The 22649-nt window shown below is 51.7% G+C and overlaps 9 protein-coding genes across 9 annotated transcripts; 5 read left to right on the top strand and 4 right to left on the bottom strand.

Moving 5' to 3' along the window:
- Positions 1-260: 260 nt before the first annotated feature.
- PFICI_06611 (uncharacterized protein) lies at positions 261-3006 on the top strand (the record flags this gene model as incomplete). Its single annotated transcript, XM_007835192.1, has 3 exons — positions 261-344; positions 418-899; positions 957-3006. 3 exons carry the CDS (start codon positions 261-263, stop codon positions 3004-3006), a joined length of 2616 nt encoding a protein of 871 aa, XP_007833383.1.
- Positions 3007-4277: 1271 nt separating this feature from the next.
- PFICI_06612 (uncharacterized protein) lies at positions 4278-5905 on the top strand (the record flags this gene model as incomplete). Its single annotated transcript, XM_007835193.1, has 4 exons — positions 4278-4367; positions 4456-4887; positions 4973-5137; positions 5240-5905. 4 exons carry the CDS (start codon positions 4278-4280, stop codon positions 5903-5905), a joined length of 1353 nt encoding a protein of 450 aa, XP_007833384.1.
- Positions 5906-6156: 251 nt separating this feature from the next.
- On the bottom strand, positions 6157-9090 carry PFICI_06613 (alpha/beta-glucosidase agdC; the record flags this gene model as incomplete). The annotated part of the gene is made up of 4 exons (XM_007835194.1): positions 6157-7200; positions 7274-7353; positions 7408-8805; positions 8868-9090. 4 exons carry the CDS (start codon positions 9088-9090, stop codon positions 6157-6159), a joined length of 2745 nt encoding a protein of 914 aa, XP_007833385.1.
- A 1762-nt stretch (positions 9091-10852) lies between these two features.
- PFICI_06614 (uncharacterized protein) lies at positions 10853-12595 on the bottom strand (the record flags this gene model as incomplete). The annotated part of the gene is made up of 3 exons (XM_007835195.1): positions 10853-11952; positions 12020-12431; positions 12497-12595. 3 exons carry the CDS (start codon positions 12593-12595, stop codon positions 10853-10855), a joined length of 1611 nt encoding a protein of 536 aa, XP_007833386.1.
- Positions 12596-13035: 440 nt separating this feature from the next.
- Positions 13036-14736, top strand: PFICI_06615 (uncharacterized protein; the record flags this gene model as incomplete). Its single annotated transcript, XM_007835196.1, has 1 exon — positions 13036-14736. The coding sequence occupies one exon, from the start codon at positions 13036-13038 to the stop codon at positions 14734-14736; it is 1701 nt and encodes a 566-aa protein (XP_007833387.1).
- Positions 14737-15072: 336 nt separating this feature from the next.
- PFICI_06616 (uncharacterized protein) lies at positions 15073-15363 on the top strand (the record flags this gene model as incomplete). The annotated part of the gene is made up of 1 exon (XM_007835197.1): positions 15073-15363. The coding sequence occupies one exon, from the start codon at positions 15073-15075 to the stop codon at positions 15361-15363; it is 291 nt and encodes a 96-aa protein (XP_007833388.1).
- A 714-nt stretch (positions 15364-16077) lies between these two features.
- Positions 16078-17971, top strand: PFICI_06617 (Arylsulfatase; the record flags this gene model as incomplete). Its single annotated transcript, XM_007835198.1, has 3 exons — positions 16078-16264; positions 16391-16522; positions 16599-17971. The coding sequence occupies 3 exons, from the start codon at positions 16078-16080 to the stop codon at positions 17969-17971; spliced, it is 1692 nt and encodes a 563-aa protein (XP_007833389.1).
- Positions 17972-18247: 276 nt separating this feature from the next.
- Positions 18248-19996, bottom strand: PFICI_06618 (uncharacterized protein; the record flags this gene model as incomplete). Its single annotated transcript, XM_007835199.1, has 1 exon — positions 18248-19996. The coding sequence occupies one exon, from the start codon at positions 19994-19996 to the stop codon at positions 18248-18250; it is 1749 nt and encodes a 582-aa protein (XP_007833390.1).
- A 682-nt stretch (positions 19997-20678) lies between these two features.
- Positions 20679-22185, bottom strand: PFICI_06619 (Pectin lyase B; the record flags this gene model as incomplete). Its single annotated transcript, XM_007835200.1, has 4 exons — positions 20679-21005; positions 21170-21438; positions 21571-21691; positions 21760-22185. 4 exons carry the CDS (start codon positions 22183-22185, stop codon positions 20679-20681), a joined length of 1143 nt encoding a protein of 380 aa, XP_007833391.1.
- Positions 22186-22649: the final 464 nt, after the last annotated feature.

Genomic DNA, 22649 nt, shown 5'->3' on the forward strand with positions numbered 1-22649 from the left:
AAAGTGGACAGTCGACACAGCCTCGTCGGCAGCCCAAGTCGTAAGGCTGCTGAGTTGTCCCCCGTCGTCGACTGTGCTGGTTTTCCTCGACGCCGTTTTCTTTTATTGGCTGTATTTTTTCGAATGAATTGCAATTCCGAGGTTTCGGGCCTCTGAGCCATTCTGGAGCACTCTTGTCTGTTCAATTACCCTTCTTTACCCGCCCAGCTTGCGTCGCGACCCTCCCAATTGACCGTTGAAACTGCACCGCTCTGCCAGCGATGGACCCTCCAGCGGCTAAGAAGAGGCGCCTCGCTCCCAAAGAACCGCCGCAGTCATTGCCTGCCTATTCTCCCCATGAAGCTGTACGTCCTGGGTCGTCTCGGGCCAGTCTAGAGATGTGCAGGTTCTCCAAAGGCCCATTGCTGACCACCACAGGCCCCACCGCCGCCGCCGCCGCCGCAGCAGCATTACCCAGTTCAGGAGGCCGCTCAGGCCGCCCCACCACCGCCCGAGAGACACGAGTTCGAGTCCTTTGCGAGACACCTGCAAGATGCCGCCATGCTGATACACCGGCAATCGCAAAAGTCGCCTTATAACAATGTCTCGGTCTTGATTCTCAAATGGGAAGACGAGGTAATTGATGGGGAGGGGAATGAGGATGAGGATGAGGAGGACAAGGACGATATAGAACAGAGAGCGGCAGCTCTGGAGGAGCTTGATACCTTTGAGCAGCTCCTCCGGGAGAGGTATAACTTTCGTACTGAAAGGTATAATATACCAGCAGTCGCAAGTGCCAGCATCAAACTGGGCATCCGCGTGCAGAATTTCCTCGAGAGGCAGGCCCCGGATCATCTGCTGATCATTTACTATGCTGGTCATGCCTATGTCGGCATGGACAACCAGCTCTTTTGGGCAAGGTGAGGCTCCCGGAGCTTGACCTGGGAATACCGTTTCTCTGACCACAATGTCGTTAGCAATCCAACGGACAACGCAATCAAGTTGAGGTGGCAAGGTCTTCGTTGCTTGTTTGACGAATCGCCGTCGGATACTTTGTTCCTCCTGGACTCATGCACCACCAGAGACGTGGCAGCACCGAGCGATGGTGCGAGCTTGAGACAGGTCATCGCAGCACATGGTCCTGAAAAATCCGCTCAGGAATTTCCGGGACGCTCCTTTACCGTACTTCTTACGGAAGCATTTCACAGGTTGAGCACGGGGAGACCCTTTACCGCGGACCACTTGTGGCACGAAGTCGCATGGAATCGTCAGCAGGAACTATTGCAAAACTCCAGTCTCACTAATGGAGCTTCAAAAGGCATTTCACTAGCTGAGAAACTGCCCATATCACAATGTTTAGGTCGTGGCAAGAACCAGTCCATCACCCTGGGCCCGCTGCCAGCCCGACCAGAATCTCACACGCAAGCTGATGGCGAGACGCATTCCTCTGGAGTTTCGCAGCTTGACCAGACCATACAACCTCAATCAGTAGCCGAATTGACGTTTGACGAGGCACGAGTCCTGGTTTGTACTACGTTTGTTGGGGAAGCCAGTCCGGACATGTCATCCTTCGACCAATGGCTGCATACTTCTCCGGGGGCGGCTTCCAAGATCGTCGTTGAGGGTATGTTTCTTGGACCACCCACAATGCTCCTAATATCAATGCCTGGGTCTGTCTGGAGTGTTGTGCAACACGACAAAGTGTGTTGTTTCCTGGGCTACATCACCTCTAGAAACTTGACGCACATTTACAAGCGACTTGTAGGATCAGTTTCTTCTGCCAAAGTCACCCCGGAGGACGGCCGTATACTGCTGGAAGCGCGTGAAGCAGCTTCCGCCTCAGCCACGGCAGCAGCCGTCGCCCACAGATATGAGCATAGCCACGCAGATGTCAACCATGTGTCAAGACATCCAGAAACACCAGCACGGCCGGAGGGGACTCCTCGTACCGACCCGAGTAGTTTAAGTCAGCCACTTGGCAATGCCGCATTCGCCACCTCGACGCCTGTTATTGTGGTCAAACAGCAGGACGATGGTGAAGATTCGGCAGAGATGCAAGAAGCAGCTGAGCAACTGAAAGCTCTAAGCCATGTCCGGCATCTTAGTGATGAAGGATCTGCAGCGCCGGCGAATTCATCACTCATGGAGCTTACCCCAGACATCAAGCACGATGAGAGCTCCTCACATAGCATGAACGAAAGTGGCTTTGATGAGGTCCAACACACCACACCTACTGCGAAACCGAAACCGCGTCGGTCTCTTGCAAAAGTTACACCAAAGCAGGAGACGCGTTGTGATCTCTGCAGTCACGCACCATTCAAAGATTCGTCATCATTGAGGAAACACATTGCAGCGGCACATACCCGGCCGTTCCCTTGTGCATTTGCATTTGCGGGATGCCCGAGTACATTTGGTTCTAAGAATGAATGGAAAAGGCATATCGCTTCACAGCATCTTTGTCTGACTTATTATCGATGCTCTAGTTGTCCACAGAGCAGCATCGAGGGCAAAGGCAATGAGTTCAACAGAAAAGATCTCTTTACTCAACATTTGAGGAGGATGCATGCACCTTTTGCCATCAAGAAAGCTCTTGCCAAAGGGGACAGCAAATTACAAGTGGAATGGGAAACACACGTCAAAGAGATGCAGACATCATGTCTGATAACGCGCAGGAAGCCCCCGCAGCGCTCAGCTTGCCCCAAGCCCGACTGTGCCAGTGTGTTTGAAGGTCCCACCTCGTGGGATGAATGGACCGAGCACGTGGGAAGACACATGGAGAAAGGCGAAGCCGCAAGACTCGGCGTTGACCGTCTCCTAGCCAAGTGGGCGTTGGACGAGGGCGTCATAGAACGAAAGGAGGATGGCGAATATCGACTCTGCAGCGGGCCCGGATCGGGAGAGAAAGAGTCTAACCATAAGAACAATGGTGCTGGTAATCATTCAGACGCGCCTTCACGAAATTCGGAAGAGGACGTCATAGTTGCGGCCAGTACGTTGGTGGAGGACAAGATGGAGGTAGACGGATGATACGAAGAAATCATGTTAGCGAATACGTTGAGCTGCTTGAGACGCCGCAATTCAGCACGTCATTCATTGCAGTACCACAGACCCTAATGGGCTGTGGACTTGACAATACCGACAGACCGGCCTCCGGCCTCCGGAACAAGTTCCGGGCAATCGCGGGCAATGCTGCTGAGCTACGATGGGCGCGCTTCAAGACGAAATTTGGGATTTGGGATGTGTGACATAGCGGAATAGGAAATTATTTGATAAGGAACTTGAACAACAGAACGAACCGGGTGCTCGGATCGAATGATAACGCACGGCGCAATTTCTAGGAAACAAAAGGGCGAGCCACATTTTTTTATGACCAATGCTATGATGGATGCGACATGATCACCTTTTCTTTTTTTCTCTCTTTCCCGCACTCAGCCTCATACAGGCTGCTTGTATGAGTACAACCTGCTGCCTCATGCACAAGAGCAGTACTCCAAGACTACCTACAGTACCTACAGAGATGATATATGATGGTACATGCAGATTATTATAGCGTCTGTTTTCACATGTAAACCTGAGTAATTGTCGGGGCTCGACTAGGCCTGGGAGAGCTCGCGGACCATTGCTAACAGAACCCCGAAGCATGCCGCCGGGGATTCGTATTCTAGTACGTAGTCTCTACCTGAGGCAAGACCAAAATCTACGTACTATCAAATGTACTAACTGGGTGGTTTGTCTGTCTCGGCACATCTTCAGCCATATGGGGAAACGGTAAGCCCACCCCTGGCCTATATCTGTACCCCACAAATGCCAGGTACGGCACCGTCGGTTCCTTGCTTTTAGGCGCGCCAGCCAGATGCAACACTATTTTGTACTATTGTTTCTTTTTCTAGCTGCTCAATGCGCGCATGCGGTTACAACCATCGAGTCCACGTGAAGGGAAGCCGAACCACGATTGTGGCCCATTTATGCGGGGGTGTTTGTCCACGAATTATTGCAGCCAAAGAGTTGGGGAATCTGCAGCAATATACGAAAAAATATGCCCACATTAATTCCTCGGTCCGGAGCGGATCGAAGTGCTCTCTAGTTTGTGTGCATGAAAGGACGTTGGTTCAATGTTACCAAGCAAGCCGTCGCCATTCCACTTGGAAAACCCTCATTAAATGAACCCGATAGTATGGTATATATAATGGAGGAAACTCGCGATGCTTGCCATTCAGGTCGGACACCTAGAGCAAGCGATCACACACCTTCCTAAGGCTCCCCCCTGATTTTTACCCAGACACGACGTCCGCATCACGATGAGGTTTCTGCAGACCGGCTTGCTCTTCCTCGCAGCAACTGTAGCTCGTGCTACATTGCAGATCGTCCCAGGCGCAACATGGACCGCGGTAGGTTTAACGTTCTTTCGACAAGTGTCTTGGTTGAAAATGTCAACATGTCTCTTGGCTGACTCTGTGCATGTACAAAACAACACAGACCAACACGCTTAAACATGTTCAAGCCCACGGAGCTGGCGTAATCCAGGTCGGCTCGACGTACTACCTCATTGGCGAGGACAAGACCAACGGCAGCGCCTTTCAAAACATCAACTGCTACTCGTCGACAAACCTGGTCGAGTGGACGTACGTGGGCGCGCTACTATCGCAGACGTCGTCGTCGGGCGATCTAGGCCCCAGCCGCGTCGTTGAGCGGCCCAAGGTCATTTACAACTCGAGCACCAAAAAGTATGTGCTCTACATGCACATTGACAGCAGCGACTATAGCGAGGCCAAGGTCGGCGTCGCCACCTCGGACACGGTCTGTGGTGCCTATAGCTACCTGGGCAGCTGGAGGCCGCTTGGCTACCAGAGCCGCGACATGGGTCTTTTCCAGGACGACGACGGCAAGGCGTATCTGTTGACCGAGGATGTGAGTTTTGTTCAAGAGTTTCCCCGTCGACTTTATCTATAAGTCCCATCTGTAAGCTATTGTTAACAAACATACAATATGTTAGCGTGCCAACGGTTTACGCATCGATGCTCTCACCTCGGACTATCTCAACGTAACGAGTGCGACTTACCTGTGGAGTGACTCGATTGAGGCGCCAGCCATCCTGAAGAAGAATGGATACTACTTCATGTTTGGTAGCCACTTGACTGGCTGGAGTCCAAACGACAATGTAAGCCTTTTTTTTCCCGACCTGACATATGCCTATTCATTCTTCGCAAGAGCGAGAAACGAGACAAAGAAACAATTACTGATTATTCGTCATCGCCCCTAGGTATACTCCTACGCTACATCCCTCTCGGGACCCTGGTCCTCATGGGCCACCTTTGCCACGACAGGCTCCAACACGTACACGTCGCAGACAAACTACATTCTGCCCTTTGGGTCCTCGGCCATATACATGGGCGACCGCTGGGTCTCGTCCAACCTGATGCGCAGCACCTACGTGTGGCTGCCGCTCAGCATCTCGGGCACCACCGTCTCCATGGCCAACTACGTGAACTGGGTGCCCAACGCGTCGGCGGGGACCTGGGCCGCCGGCCCATCCGAGACCCAGCCCGAGGGCGAGTCGGCCACGCTCGCCGGCGGCGCCACGTCCGTGTCGTGCTCGGGCTGCTCGGGCACAAAGGCCGCGGGATACATTGGGGGCTCCTCGGGCGGCTCCGTCACTTTCAGCGGCGTGTCGAGCTCAGCCAGCACCAAGTCCACCATTCGTATAAAGTATGAAAACGGTAATACCGGCCAGCGCTTCGCCAAGGTAACGGTCAATGGTGTGGCGCAGACGGTTGCCTTTTTGCCCAGCGAGGACGGCAATACCCCGGCCAGCAGTGTCGTGCACGCTCAGCTCACCAGCGGAAGCAGTAACACGGTGGTCATTGCCGGCGTTGGCGACGGGACCTATGGGCCCGATGTCGACCGAATTATGGTGCCGTCTAGTTGATGGGTTTACGGTATTAGCAAGCTGGTGTATGTGTCACAGGCTACAAATGATTGGTAACAAGAATAAGAGTGATGTAACTTGAGTACACTGGAATCAAAATACGCGAGCAACATTTCGACATGATCTGTTCACATTATTATTGAATCACATTTACAAAACATCGTAAATCATGAATTAGTATATGAATTTAGGGAACAATCATGCAACTCTCACAGCTCGTCGTGCGGAGGAACACGAACGCTGGCCTTCTTCTAGACAACCTGGATCTTGAAACCCTCAGTAAGGGGTTGGTTCACATCAACGCTAACACTGCGTCGGCACTTCTTGGATGACGGCGAGCCCAAAACCGTAACCTTGGAGATCTTGAGCTCAGTCTCATAGTTAAAGGTACCCTCGGCCGTCAGGTATGTGCCATCAAAAGCAAATGTGATGGCCGTGACACCGGTCTGCTCAAGGCTCACGCCATCATCGAGATAAAGCTCGCCCTGGGCGGTACCATTGGCATTGACAGGAATGACGATTTCAAAGTCTTGCTTGCGCAGGTCTGTTGTCGTCATGGACGAGTTGGCGCGGAGCGGGACGATGACACCGCCTCGGTAATACAAGGGGAGATCCGATATGCTCTGGTCCTCGCGCGTAATGTATGCACCTTGGCCCTCGACCTTTTCGTGCGTGTAAAAGTCGTAGAAGATGTCATTGGGCAGATAAATGTCGACGCTCGTCGCGTTCTCCTCGGTCACGGGGGCAACCAAGAGGCCGGGTCCGAGGAAGTACTGTAATTCCAGATCCCAGGTCGTCTTGTCCTCGGGATAGACATAGAAAAGGGGCAGAACATTTGGGGTACCGTCAGTCGTTTGATGGTAGAGGGCCGTGTACAGGTAATCGAGAAGTTGGTATCGGATGTTGATAAATTTTCTGGCCACGTCCGCGACCGAATCCCAGCGATAGAACTCTTGAGAAATAGCGGCAATGTCGTTGTGGTTGCGGTAAAATGGAGTAAGGGCACCTAGTGCTGCCCATCTGGCACAGAGCTGCTCGGTCGTGTTTGAGCCAAAACCGCAGGTATCAGCGCCAACCATTGGAATTTGATAAATGGCCGTGAAAGAAAACATTGAGCGAATCACTAGACGGTAGTGCCACCATGTCGACAGGTTGTCGCCCAGCCAATGACCGACCTTGGCACCAGCACCTACGAATGTTGACCGGGTAATGATAAGAGGCCGGAGGGTAGGTTTGCGTGCCAGCATGGCTTCACGGGATGCAACACTCATCATTGATCCGTAGATATTATGGGTCTATGGTGGGATATTAGTTCTTCACCCTAAAAGAGAAAACATGAAACGAGAGTAGAGCGAATCCTCAACTTACATCGTACATGGTGAGCCCATTCTGGTGAATCAGGTCAGTGTTGACAGTCTTGTTTGAAATACCACCCTTGTCGGCGTTCCCTGAAGGTTTTCAAATTAGTGATTGGCAAAGTCCAATCTAAATTGTACACTCACAATCATCTTGGTAAGCTGCCTTATTGTGGATGGGGTATTTGGGATATAGCAAATCTCTGTCAGGAAGACCTAGTTGTTGGCCTTCTTGACGCTTGGAAAACCAAACATGATCCTCTGAGCCAGTAAAGCCGTCTCGGGGCTCAACAACTTCAATATCCCGAGTTGCCACTTCAGACTGCTCGCAATCTGTGCCCTCGGGCTGGAAATCGCAAGACCAACCAGGCAGCTCTCTTGGTGGCGATCGCACGGCCGGAGGCTCCGGAGGGTAACCAATGGCATAGTAGTCCGGATTGTCACACGGAAAGTAGCATGGGAAGTTGGATGGTTCGTTCATGTCGATCCAAAGACCTGAGATATCTACACCAGTCTCGGGTGAAAAGAACTCGGCAAATTCGTTGTTCCAGAATGTCGTGATATTCGCCGAAAACCAATCAGGGAAAGCTGTCACACCTGGCCAGACGACACCTTTCCATACCGAACCGTTGGAGCGGAGCATGAAGACATTGTCGTCGATACCGCGCTGGAGGGTACCCGGGAAGTCTTGGTAGGCCACTGCTGGATCCACCATGACAATGTAGTGTTGGTTATTGGCATGGAGGTGGTCGACCAGCTCCCTCATCTTGGAGAGGGGGAACCTGTCAGGATCCAACGAGAAGACTCTGCGGCGGTACATGTAGTCAATATCCGTCCACATGGTCTCCAGCGGAATCTCTGCTTGGCTGTAGTTGTAGACGACCTCGGCAACGTCAAAGGCGTCCTGGTATCCATAACGGCACTGGTGGAAGCCAAGCGACCAGTACGGCTGCATCGCTGGCAGACCTACGACACCGGCATATTGCTGGGCGACCTCGACCGGAGAAGGACCGGCGATGAAGTAAAAGTCGAGAACACCTCCGAGGGAATTGTACTCGAGGTACTGGCCAGACTCTTCCGTATTGTTGACAAAGACATCGAGTCCATTCGAATTTAGGAAGAGGACACCATGAGTGCCGCCTTCACGGTGTTCAAAGTAGACTGGGTGGTTACCGTAGAGGTTTGAACCCTCGGGGACAGAGTAGGAATCCTGCGACCAAATCGTGCGAATGTAGTCTGTAGTGTTTAGCCTGAAAGGATCAGAGTGCTCGCCCAGGCCGTACAAGTAAGGATCCTCGGGGAGCTTGGTTCGCAGCCGGAGATATTGAGACTCGAAAACCAAGCTGGCGGCAGAAGTGTCAAAAAGGATCTCGCCGGTCGCTGTCCTGGAGACGGTAAAGGAGAATGGCTCTTCAGTGTAGTTGAAGGTGAGAGCAGACTGTGCTGTTGGGTAGCCTCCGTCAACCTCTGGCCGGGGAAAGACGGACTCGGGGACCTGGTATACGTCATTGGCGGCATCTTGAATCTTGACATGCAACCGGGTCTCTGTAATGATGTTAGCGACTCGAGTCCAGCTATCCACGTCTCCGGTTATGTGGCCAATATACCTGTATCGTAAGAAACCTCGAGAATCAAGTCGGTCAAGTCGGCACCATAGACATTGCATGCCTCGCCAGCCAAGGTAAGGTCTGCAGTCAAACTAGATGCAGTCGTCTGCACGTTTGAAGCCTTGTATCCCGGACAAGCTGTCAGCGTCGTGTCGCTCGGATAGTCCCGCCTAAGGACGGCCGCCGCCGCCGCAGCTGCGGCAAAGACGATCAAGCTCGCCATTGTGTTGATCCTTCTCCCTGGAGATAGTGAAAAGGAAGAGGGAAAAGACTACCTCTGGGACAAGACTGTGAAGCTTGCAGTGGCTAGAGCAGTCGCAACCTAGATGCATGCATGCAATGTCTGAGGTGCGCCATGTACCCGGCGGTGACGTCCTTTTTATAAGTCAGGTAAATACCACATCCTTGCAATACGGCCCCATGTTTCTTGACCTGCGAAGCCATCGTAACTTGAGCGGAATAACAAAATAAATGCAGCTATTTCCCCATCCCCATCATGTGTTCCCCGCTTACCCCAATTCCTCGTAGAAATTCTCGTTTGTTCCTGGTAGTAGTTCACATCATTGACTACAGTCCGTTCTGGCTCCTTTGACTCCACCAGCCTATCCGGGGGATGGTGCCAAGACTGCACATCACCTGGGCCCTGGGGTAATTCGGGCCTGCTTCGGGGCCACAAAGACCATGGGCAACTCGCGAGCTTTTGGTTCTCAGGGCTTTCTCGGCTTCGGCAAGCCGCGATCTGTTTTTCTCTTGTGGCAAACATCTCCGCCGTACCGACCTTGCCTGTATGTTTCCTTGTACGAGTTGGTGAAGACTGCCTAAGGGGGCGGCGCTTCTCGCGGTCTTATTGCCTTGGGGGATGGTATTCCGATGGCTTGGCACGCGTATATCCCAACAGTCTGGTCCCATGTGCTAGGTTATATAGTCTGGATTTGCTTTCTACACGTGTAATTGTGTTATTTTGGCATGCAGCACGACGCACGCATACATACTGCCCTGATGATTATGCTGGGGTTCAGTGGCGGAGATGTCGGACAATGGGCGGAGTAAGATGAGCTCGAGCAGCGGTTCCCCGCAGTCAATTGAATGCCCTGGACTTTGGAGTTCATCCCGACTTTTTAAGCTTGATTTCCTTCCCCTCCCCCACAAAACATGCCATAACGGGCCCGTGTGAAAGACGGTCTCTTCCTTCTCGACAAGGTATAATATCTGCCAATTGCTGCTGATCTATCCCTCGACGGTTTGCTGTTGAAAAAGGACGCTTGACTGATTGTCAATTTCTGAGTCTTTGCTTGTAAATGACCGATGTTTTCTCTCCTTTTTTATCTTCTTTTCTTTTATTACGTTTTGCTATAACTAAAAAGCGCGTAATGTGTTTTTCTTTTCTTCTACAATCATGATTAGAGTGACATTAGCTGGTCCACGCGCAGTTTATAGGGGTTTCAACAATTTGGCTTATGCGACCATACCTCTGGGTTCGCATAAGTCCATCTTTGTCCGGTACGGAGCACACCCCCTCCATCGTCCACCGCATGCGCAAAACAATATATGTGAGAAGGTGAGCTCACAAGATTTCTAGTCTTGTCTTCTGTTGGTTAGATGAATGAGTAGAAATCTGTATCAACTTCTAGTAGCGGTGGCGACGGCGACGGCGTCAGCAATTCAACTCGTATATGGGGTTCGCTATAGCGCATAAAACTGTGTTTATAGACTGGCCATTTCCGGTGTTCTAGCCGAAGCCACATCAACACCTGACCTTATTCCACAAGGGTGTAATTTGGCCCGATCACATGTGGCAGAAATGCAATTCAAATTGGTACCAACAACGAAGGAGGCATTGCTTCAACCGCAACTAGATAGTTTTATGATCACGCTACTTCTTCTCCCAGCACTGCAGTCGCCGTGTTATATGTTAAGGATATTGCCCATCTTGTCAAACTCGAAAATTGGCACGACAGCTTCCGACTTTCCATTGGATGATGAACTTATGGGATCTCTTCGACTATAGGCTTGTTCGCCTCAATCTCCCGCATGCGATTCTGCTCTGCCTGTAGCTCCTCGGCAGCGGCTCTCATTCTTGGAGCGAACCAATGTCCATTCTCAAAGATGTAATGCATATCCTCGAGCGGGAAGCCTTTGGTTTCGGGCATCAACAAGTACACGGCCAGGCCACTGACGGTGATGCAAGCGCCAAAGAAGAAGAAGATGCCGTACGAAATGTCGGCAATCATATAGGGGATCGCATAGACTATAACAAACTGGGCTAGCCACTGGTTGAGCACAGCAACCAGCATGCCCAGCGTGCGAATGTTGGTTGGAAACACCTCGGCTGCAAAAACCCAAGGGGCCGCATTCCAGCTGATGCAATAAGCGGCGGCATAAACATAGGTCAGAACAATGGCCGTGTAGGCGCCACCGTCACGGGGCGGCGACGTCTCGAACGAGTGCGAGATGCGACTGTACGCACCCAAGTAGAACATGCAGACCATGATGATGCCGGTTCCGATCAGGAGGAACGGGCGACGTTCCCAGCGGTCCACCATGAACCAGAGGAATATGACCGTGACCAGGCTTTTCACAACCCCGTAAATGCCCGTGGCCAGCAGCGAGACCGAGGCGCCGCTGAAGCCGAGGGATTTGAAGATGACTGGAGTATAGTAGTTGAGGGCATTGACACCAGACACGTTGCTCATCCACTTCATGGCCATGGCGAACCCGACACGAAAGCGCATCGAGGGGCTCCATAGTTCTGCCCAGGCGCCGCGCAAGGCGTTCAGGCTGAGCGCGTTGGATGCGCTTCCGAAATTTTCGGACTCTGACCCAAGCGAGGTGCGAATCAGTGTCATTTCTTCCTGGACGTATACATGGTCGGCAGGTAGATGGCGTAGCCAGGCCAGAGTCTCGAGTGCCTCCGCGTACCGACGTTTCTTGGCCAGCCATCGAGGCGACTCAACCATGAAGACCATGCAGATTACACAAAATCCGGCCGGAATAGTCTGTACAGCAAACGGAATGCGCCACTGCATTGTACTTGATGGCAGACCCTGGTTGACACCATATGTCACCCAGAAGCCGCAGAGACTGGCTGTGACCTTGTGAGCATGTGAAGTGGAGGTTGAAGGATATATGCTGCTGATTGACGCAACACGTACCAATCTGAAGGAAGATCTCAAAGATTCCAATCATACGCCTACGAATCGCAGCAGGACTTGACTCGGAAATATAAATGGGGTTGATAAGAGAACTGGCGCCGACGCCAATGCCTGTGAGGATACGGCCAGCATACATCATCCCGATTTGAGATGAACCCTTGCAGAACGTCTGCAGAAGGGCACCGAGGAGAAAGACCAGGCTCGACACAATCAGGTTGGGTTTACGGCCCCATTTCTCAGCAATCACGAACCCAAAGATGGCACCGAAAAAGGCACCAGCTTGGAATATAGAGGTAATGTTTGAGCTTAGTCTGGTCGCCGCTTCGCCGCCAAGTCCAAAGTCGTTCTTGAACGAGGTCAAGGTAAGAGTCGAGCCGATGAACGCCGAGTCGTAGCCAAACATGGCAGCGGCCTGTGTTGAGAGACAATTAGCATGTTTCTACTCTTCCATCCTTTCCTGGAAAATTGTATGCTTACCCACGATGAGGAGCATGCTAATGCATATGGCCTCCATCCATAGATCTGTTTGGGTGCTGGGCCATGTATACCTTCATTGATGGCAAAAGGATTACGCATCTTGACGACAAAGTCAGGAAGATCTAAGGGCGCTGTGTGACGGATTGGGAACAAGACGACAATGATATCTGACAGACTGCGAAACCCATACAGGGGCTCAAGACTCTGATGGCATAGCTCTTTGTCTGCCTCGTCTCGATTTTCAAAAGCAATACCAGATGATTCAGCAAGATATGATATATATATCCATTTGCATAGAGATGATCTTGATGTAGAGTTTGAACTAGCAGGATGCTTTGGTTGCAAACCTAGAGAGATAGGGATTCAATAGCACCCAGTACCTTACCTACTATAACGGTTATAGGCTAGTAGCACGCCATACCCCACGGGCCCACGACTCGTGCAAATCTGGGGTAATGATTGAGCAAACCACAACCGACTTCAACTTACCCGACTCCCGAGCCGAGTCGATTTCTCCCAAACCCTTCCAACCATCAACCATGACTCTCTCTCCAGCTGTCACGTCTCCGACTGAGAGGAGGAGCAACCCGGAGCCTAGAAAAAAGCGGAAACGGTCCAGCCGGGGCTGTCTCCCCTGCAAGACCCGCAAGGTGAAGTGTGACGAGAATCCCGAAGCATGCTCCAATTGCACCCGTCTTGGGTTTGAATGCCAATATGAAGATGGTTCATCAGAAAGTGTCACATCTTTAACCAAGAAGCGTACGCGGCAGGCATGCGTGCTATGCAGGAACTCCAAACTACGATGTTCTGGGAGTTGGCCCAAGTGTGACAGGTGCCACTCACACGAACTTGACTGTGTCTACGAGAAAGTTGGCACCGGTATGACAACAGTGTCTGAAGAACCTGCTTCTCCATTCGCCCGTGGTCAGATCGAAGGTCAAACAGAGATACACCATCCCGAGTCCACTTCTCTGGACCTGCGGCGAAGTATCTTACAGATTCATATTGACGCATTTTTCCATCATGTCTGGACAACTTCGGCTTTCAACTTTATACACAAGGGCTCATTTCTGAGGTCCTGGCATACTGGTGCCATGGCAAAGAACCTGGTACGAGTCGTCACGAGCGTATCTTCTCGCTTCGTGTCCAACAGACCTCGCTCAGATAACGGAGACTCCTTTGATTATCCTGGGCCCAAGTGGCTCGCCGATGTTGAGTTGGCAGTCTTCCGCGATCTCAGCTCCCTCTCCATTCCCCGACTGCAGATCCTTCTACTTCTTATTTTTGACCATCTGGCTTCCGGTCGCCTGGTCACGGCATGGAACCTCTTGGCCTTGGCCAGTACTCATGCCTTTGCGCTCAAACTGAACCACCCAACAGATGCCGTTCTTCCTACCAACCAGGAGTGTCGTCGGCGTTTGATATGGTGCGTCTATTATCTAGACAAGGTAATCGGATGTGAGGGTCTCGGGTATCCATCACAGTGCCCGCGCGAGAAAATCCGGGTGACTCTGCCTTGTGATGACCGACTATTTGGCCTCGAGCAGGAGACTGCGACTCCTTACCTTCAAGATATGGTTTCTGAGAGCTTACAAAATCTGGAATCTCTTGGCGTGACGGCATATTTGATTCGCATACTCGATCTGCGTGAACAAATCCAAATCTTTCTCCAATTTGAGGGCAAGGACAAGACCACCGCGGGTCTTTGGGACGATGGCGGCCGCTTTATGGACTTGAGACGGCAACTCGCCGAGTTCCAGAATCTCTTGCCTCCAGAAATGCGTAACAACGAGAGAGCCTTGTTCTTACGGGCATCCACACCTGACGCTGGAGTGTATACCATGGTCCATAGCTGGCTTCATACAGCTGCTTGCGAACTGTATCTCCACTTTCTCGAGCCGACCACGTCAGCTGATCAAAATGTTTCTCCGGACAAAGGCTACGACCAAGCGCTTTTGGATCGCTGTCGGGACGAGTTGGCGCGCCATGCAAACACCCTTCATCAGTTCTGGGCTCGTCTACACTCGGTTCAGCGGTATTCTGAGCGTTTCTTTGTGACTGATACGACAATAGCACGTTGTGTCTATATCAATACTCGGTCAATGCTACTCCTCACGAGATACCAAACTGAGACTTCGGGGCTAGCCAAGACGCCACTTCATCTAAACCTCGAAATCCTAGAGCCATTGGCCCAAGTGAGTCCTTATGTTGGTTCATGGGTAAGCCATCACCACTCCTAGAACTTTACATCGCAATTTCGCAAAGTTTCGTTCCTAACTTTAGTGTCAACTCTAGCTGCAAAGAATCCTCACGGAAATCGAAGCCTCTCCCGATAACGCAGAAATTGCCCGGGACTTTACTAGTACCCACCGAGAGTATGTGAAACATGCCAAATTCAAGCAACACAAAGATCTTCTAACACACATTCATCATCTAGTATTCTTGAGAAAAACAAAACTGTGCCACTATGTATAGATGAAGTAGCCGATCAAGCCCGCCAACGAGAAGATGCGAGATTTCCGAATCCCAAGCGAGGACAGCCACATGGCATTCCCAATTCCCAAATATCGGAAGGAATGACAAATTGGGGGCCCGTCGGACTTGATAGAGGAAATATAACCAGACTGGCAGCTTCGGATTACAATGGATGGGAGGGTCCACTACCCTCAACCTCTCCTTTCTCTGGATTCGCAGCACAAAATCTTTATGGTAGAGATGATGTCAGCAGCACCACTACTGACAGTAATCTGTTTCCTTATTGCCCTCAGTCACTCGAGTTTACATTGCCTGCATTCTCGTTCCCCGGAGATATGGAGCTTGGTGATAGTGGGACAATAGTTCCGACAGGAAGCAACAATTTGTTTTAAGAGGGCATATAGCTTTTGAAGAATTATATATATATATATTGTGGATTAATTAAAAAGACCGACCGAAACCGTCTTTTCTGACACTCGCTTATACGACCTCAGGATTGGAACATGTCGACATCGGCAATGAGACCTGTGAAAGTGCCTTGACACTTTGCAAATGCTCAAAATCATGCGCACATACCGTAAAAATTGGGTTTTGTTTTCAACTGCATGAGACTCAACCGATAGAATTTGCTCGATGAAGAGGCATGGCATTGTGGAGAAAAGACAGCCGATGAATAATAGCCAGCAGTTGGTGGTCGGTCCCTTGACCCCGTCCAAGACAGCTAACATTATACCCGACCCGACACCCGAAGTAGCCGGGAAGAGCTTACAACCCACCGCCACCGAGGCGACACCCGAGTCGTCGGGAGGAGAATGGGAAACATGCTCGCTTTTAGAACAACACTCCGACACGACACTCGGAGATGTCTCTCATTCGTCATTCTTGTTTAATTCCTATACTCCAAAGGACCAACTATGACCTCAATTACCGTCTAGTGCATTGCGATCCCCATTTCCTCACAGAAGCGGGCGAGCACGACATCTACGGATGAATCATGAGCTGAAAAAAATTATTGTATATTTATTTCTTTAAGATGTTTCTTCCAAGATCCTATTGCTTTCTGTACTTGCCTAGGTAAATCATAACAAGGCTGTTATCGAGGCAATATGGCATCTCAAAAGCGCCCCAATGTTCTCATCATCCTCGCAGATGACTTGGGCTTCTCAGACATTGGCTGCTTCGGCGGCGAGATTCAGACCCCGAATCTGGATCAGCTGGCCGAGGAGGGGTTGCGCATGACATCTTTTCACGTGGCCTCGGCTTGCTCTCCCACGAGATCCATGCTCATGAGTGGTGAGTAGATTGACTCCATGGTTTGCTCCCGTTTGTCTCCAACTAGGCAGGCTACGGGCAGTGCATCTTTGTCGATGGAGGATGAAGAAACCAAATACGGCTGAACACCATTTTGCTACATTACAGGAACCGACCACCACGTAGCCGGCATTGGTACCATGGCGGAGCGCATCACGCCTGATATGAAAGGGAAGCCGGGCTACGAGGGTTACCTCAATGATCGAGTCGTCTGTCTGCCCGAGCTCATGCGCGATGGAGGTAAGCAGACGATTAGCACTTCTCTGACTCACCCTTGAATTCTCATGTCCAAAGGCTAACCAAGGAATCACACCAGGTTACGAGACGCTCATGTCCGGCAAGTGGCATCTGGGCCTCACCCCCGACACGAGCCCTCACGCGCGTGGATTCGAGCGCTCCTTTTCCATGCTAGGCGGCTGCCACAACCACTACGGCTGGGAACCAGACTTTACAGACCGGTCGGCGATTCCCAGGTTGGCAGCACTCATGGGCCGCATGTACAACCGCGACGGGGAAGGTTTCGGCCCAGACAAGCTGGACAAGGGCTTTTACAGCACCGACAGCTTCACCGAGAACCTGCTAGACTACCTGAGGGACCGCGAGGAAAAGAAGACGGAATCCGGGACTGAAGAGCGTCCCTTCTTTGCCTATCTGCCCTTTACAGCTCCTCATTGGCCACTGCAGGCACCGCCAGCAAATATCGACAAGTACCGGGGCGTCTATGACGAAGGGTGGGACGTACTCCGGCTCAAACGCGTAGCCAAGCTCAAGGCGATGGGCCTCGTACCCGAGCACGCGGTGCCGGCACCCGTCATCAGTAAAGGCGAGGACGGTCTCGATACCAAGAACTGGGACGAGCTGACCCTCGACGAGAAGCGCGAGTTCGCGCGCAAGATGGAGGTGTACGCGGGCATGGTCGACCGCATCGACGAAAACGTTGGGCGGGTGGTTACTTACCTCCGGCAGACGGGTCAGTACGACGACACCATTATCATGTTCTTTAGCGACAATGGTGCCGAGGGCGCGCAGTACGAGTACGCGCCACTCACATCCGGCGGCGACATGGGCACGTACTGTCAAAAGTGGCACAACAATAGCGTCGAGAATATGGGCTGTTATGATAGTTTTGTCTGGTACGGCGCGCGATGGGCCAGCGCGAGCACGGCACCGGGACTGCTGTACAAAATGTTCACGTCCGAGGGTGGTATCCGCGTGCCCTTTCTTGCACGGTACCCGCCGCTCTTTGCCCCCAACAAGATTGATCATCAGTTTGCCACCGTCATGGACGTGTTGCCCACACTACTCGATGTCTGCGGCATCGCTCACCCGGGCACGACGTATCAGGGTGGACCCGTTGCGCCGGTAGCTGGTGCGTCCTGGCTACCATACCTCCATGGTGACAGAGCCAAGATTCATGCCGAGGACCACGTTACGGGCTGGGAACTCTTTGGACGCCGTGCCGTTCGTCAGGGCCCGTGGAAGGGCCTGTTCATTCCCAAGCCCTACGGCCCCGAGCGCTGGCAGCTCTTCAACGTCCTCGAAGATCCAGGCGAGACCAATGACCTCGGTGATGCAATGCCTGAGAAGCTGCAAACCATGATTGCTTTGTATGAGGACTATTGCAAGGTTAATGGCGTTATAAATCAGAGCGGCGCCAGTCGATCTGGTTGGTCTGATGCAGTAAAGTAGACAAGTGACAGTAGATGTTATAAAGCAGACAAACCACATATATTCGGAACCGCCGTTCGCCTAAAACCATTGACTTGAGCAGATATCCTATGACCGATCCTCGTCTTTTACTTGGCCAACCTCGCTGCGTTACACTGTGACCCAGCTTCTTGAGGGTATCCGTAAACAAACAAACAGTATCTATAGTTTATACCCTCTATAACATGAGAATCCCCTTCAACGCCGCATGATGCAATGTCATGATCTTGATCAAGGTATTGGCACACCAAAAATGATCTATCGCTTCTGGCGCTTCGCACCCGATGCGTTGTTGGGTGCTTCCGAGGCAGCCTTGCCCCGGCCCCGGCCTCCACCTCCACGAGCCTCTCTGGGCGGGTCGGGGACTACCGTCAGTCCCTTGATGCCCTTCAATCCCATCTTGCCAACCGTGGTCCTGTACAGTGACGGGACTTCCGGTGCGCCCAGGCCCTCAAGTGCAAGATTATTGGCCTCCTTGACCAGTTGCTCTGGCGTCCAGCGCAATTGTTTCAGAGGACCCTTGTAATAACCCAGCCAGGACTGGTATGCCTTGGTCTGAACCTCGGGCTCCAGGCTCACTGCAATCTGGGCCACCAACTCCTTGGCGCTGAGATCCGCCTGAACATTCTCAAAGGAGATGTCCTTGAGCTTATGCTCGGGAAAGTACCTCTCTGCCTCTGCGACGATGAAAGTACCACGGCCCTCTGCTCCAGCACGAGCAGTACGGCCGAGACGATGGATATATGACTCTCGGTCGGCGGGGATGCCGACCTGGAAGACGTTGGTCACAGAGGGGAAATCCATGCCTCTGGCAATAACATCCGTGGCAAAAAGAATACCATTTGAAGCATTACGGAACTCATCCGTCGTTCTGGTTCGCTTGGACTGTGTCATGCGCGAATGAAGAGCTATGATCGAAGGCAACTTGGGGATCTTGGCCAGGACATCTGCGTAGAAATCGACAAGAGCAGCAGTCGGGGCGAAAACAATGGCCTTGAAACTGTCTGGGCCAACCTGATCAACCTCTTGGCGGAGAGCACCGACGAGTGCGGCGGTAAGGTCAGAAAACGTGGGAACAACAACGAGTCGCTGAGGAACACGCTCGTGAGTGCCGGCTTCGCCCTTGGGAATGGTCGAGATGAACTTGTAGTCCTTGGACAGAGCAAGGTGGGCAACCTTCTGCACATGATCCGCAATGGTTGCAGAAAACAGCATTCCTTGTCTTTGGCTCGACTCCTTGTCGGGAAGGAAACCGATAATCTTCTTGAGGTCAGGGAGGAAGCCAATGTCGAGCATTCTATCTGCTTCGTCCAGTACCAGAGTATCCAGGTGTTGCAGTCTCTCGAGGACCATGCTGTAGTCACCCTCATCAGGCTGGATGTGGTCTAGGATGCGACCAGGCGTGCCAATGAGAATGTCGCATCCCTTGGAGATGCGGGAGGCCTCGCTGTTTTTATTGGTGCCGCCAATGGCAATGCACACCTTGTACTCTGGACGACGCTGCAGCAGTGTGGTGGCCTCGTTGGCAATTTGCATAGCCAGCTCACGGGTGGGAGAGATGATCAAGGCGGAAATCGTCATTCCCGGCTTCTTGTTCTTGTTGATCAGAGTCTGAATGGCGGGAAGCAGGAAAGCCATGGTCTTGCCAGTTCCCGTCTTGGCCTGGGCCAGCATGTCGCTACGCTCCTTAAGCAAGTCATGTATGGTGGCGGCTTGGACAGGAGTCATGTGATCAAACTTCATATCCTCCGTAATCGTCTGCAAGAGGACGGGGTCGATGAGCTTCTCCTGGGCCAGATCGGCAAACTTGGGCGTATCAGCTGGGACAGAGATGGTCAAGGCCGGCTGAGCTATAGTTGCAAAGGGTCTCTGAGATCCTGGGACTTGATCATTCTCCTGATTGCTGGCTTGAAATCTCGGCCTGTTGCTGCCAGCTCCAGCGCCAGCGGGCCTACCGCCGCCACGGCGGCGGTTAGGCCTGCCTCGTCCCCTTCCCGAATCCTGCATTGTCGCTGTGAGTGCCGCTTGAAGTAGCAACAGGGGTCTGCGTCTGATGAGTGAGATGAACATGCGGACAGGATGAAAAGCTGATGGGGGAGACGATGGAGTTGTAGGAAGAGCTCATGAACATGTGATGAAGCTTCTTTCATTCAGTGAGTGGCAACCCCTGGCATAGTTGATTATTTTCTAGCTTGGAAGGCGGTAAGATGGTGGGCGACTAGTGCGCATCCGCAGAATGCCTCGAAGTATTTTCAGTGCCGCGGATGCCCTGTAGTCAGGGGACTAGCGCTACCCCAGACCTGCCTAGCCTCACCTGAAGTGTGCTGGATGTTGCCAGTAATAATAATTCTTCCAGGTATCTTGGCACCCCTGCCTCAGGCATTGTCGTTAGACCATGCATTGTCTTGCGTGTCTCATATGACTGCACAACATTGATATTCACCCGGACGACTGAGAGTGTGTCTCAAACTTTTGAACATAATTGCTCACTGATAATTACGGTAGTCACTGCGTCCGTCCTTACTTAGGGGGAAAAGAGACACAGGGTTAATGCATATGACATATGTACGATTTCAATGCTACAAAGTATGTACAGGGAAGTATTTGCTACCGATTCAACAATGCAGCCACCCTGAAGCGCCCACATGCTCCGCGAAGCCCACAACGACAAGTCTGTTCTCGTCAAAACTCAAGAGAGGGTGTTGCCAGCCGATGACGACACGGACTTGGCAGTATCTGCGCTGGTAGCCGACGCAATGTTCTTGCCCGAGAAATTGACCAAGAAGCTCGTGTCGACAATGTTGAAGGTACCAGAGCTTCCGAAAGCGTTGAGAACACAGCTGCGTCCCAGGTACGTTGAGCACGCTGTGTTGGCGGTGCTGCTGGGGCTCGTAAAGGCCTGACCCTCGACGTCGTCGGTTACGACATTGACGACATTCTGGAAGACGTTGCCCTCGGCGAGGACCATGCCGCCAGAGTCAATCTCGAAGGCGTGTCCGCTGCTGTCGGTCTGGTACTAATGGTTGATAAAATGTGTTAGAAGTCTGTGCAAGATTGTTGTGGGCAGGGTACGTCAGATGTCATTTAGGAGCATATGGCAATGCCTTCTAAAAATTTCTTCTCTTCCTTCTTTGAACAGGGAGAGATGTACGGCTTGGAGCATGAAGGGCATTTGCTTACGAAATAGTTGTTGACAGCGTGGAGAAGAGTGTTGCCGCCAACCTTGGGTGCACGGCCAGAGAAATGGTGAATGTAGTTGTTCTTAAAGGTAACCAGATCCTGAGATCCCAAGAAGAGAACGTTCCAGTAGTGATAGCTGTCGCAGTTGGGCGACCACGATGTCGTTCCATCAATGTTGCAGTTGGAGATGGTCACGCGACCACTGGCCTCAGTGCCGAGGACAATGTGCTGACGTCCGATCAGTGACGTGGAAACGTGGTCGATCCAGACTAAGTGTATCATGTTAGTATCGTCCTAGAGTTGCAAGAATAAAAAACTTGAAAGTATGTGTTGTAAATAATCATCACCATCAATTATAGTCATGGGGCATATCTCTAATACGAAGGAGCAATGGTGCTTACCGAGATCAGTGTCGTCCAGAGTAATGGCGTCACCACCCCAAACGTACTCAGGGTTGAGATCCGTGATCTTGATATTTTGAATGATGACATTGGATGCACTGATGATCCGAAGACCTTTGCCCTGGAGAAAATGCGTTAATGTCTATAGGCCGTATTAAGTGGGAATGTAGAATGAATATATAAGCCCACCTTGATAACACCGGCTGAGCCTTGTCCGACAAGAGACTTGTTCGATCCAACAGTGATACCGAGAACACCAGCCTTGTCGTAGGATACTGTGACATCTGGGGCGCTGGCTTCATAGTTGTCACACCAGCTGTTCTGGTTAATTGCCGTTTGGCAAGCTGACCCAGTTCCCCAGGGAGCACAACCGGTCTCGGTCGAGGTGCCTTCAGTCCCCGTAAAGTCAAAGGTCTTGGTAAGTATGATAACTCGGGCAGAGCTATCTCCAAGATACGACACAAGTTCGGCATTTGTCGTGGGATATACAGCAGTAGCCGAGCCACCACCTGTAACACCCTTGGCGAAGCCCTCGGCCGAGCCAGTGACACCGGCGCCGCTGACTTGACGGACCAGAGCCGCAAGAGCGACTGCAAAGAATTGCTTTGAAATCATCGTAAAGTCTTCTGATAAAGACGGGATCTCTGAGTAATGTCAAGGCTTGCAAGCTGATTCTGGAAGGATCGGCATGCTGAATAAACTTGTGTTAGGAACAGGCATTTTATAGTATATTGACACAAGAGGCTCTTTTGACAAGTCGCTTCCCTAACCCATGCATTGGTTCTAGAGCTCTTGTATAACAATTTGCCGCAAAGTTTGCCAAGAAATGGAAACGTATATAGGTGAAAATATGCATCGGTGATTGATTGGTGGTTTTTGTTCCTTGGATATTTCCGTTTGGGGCTCAAGTGCTATCCTTAGTCAATACCCCAAAAACTGAATGCCGGGGCCAGGACATGGGGAAGTGATCACGGGGTTGGTGTTTCCACGGAAATCCGGAACGGGGCTTGGCTCCGGGGTCTTACAAAGGTATAGCTTTATCTGAAAAGAACATTGATTGGCTTGCAGAGCTCGCTTCC

The sequence above is a fragment of the Pestalotiopsis fici genome (assembly GCF_000516985.1).
Source record: "Pestalotiopsis fici W106-1 unplaced genomic scaffold PFICI_Scf_4, whole genome shotgun sequence".
Taxonomy (NCBI): Eukaryota; Fungi; Ascomycota; class Sordariomycetes; order Amphisphaeriales; family Sporocadaceae; genus Pestalotiopsis; species Pestalotiopsis fici.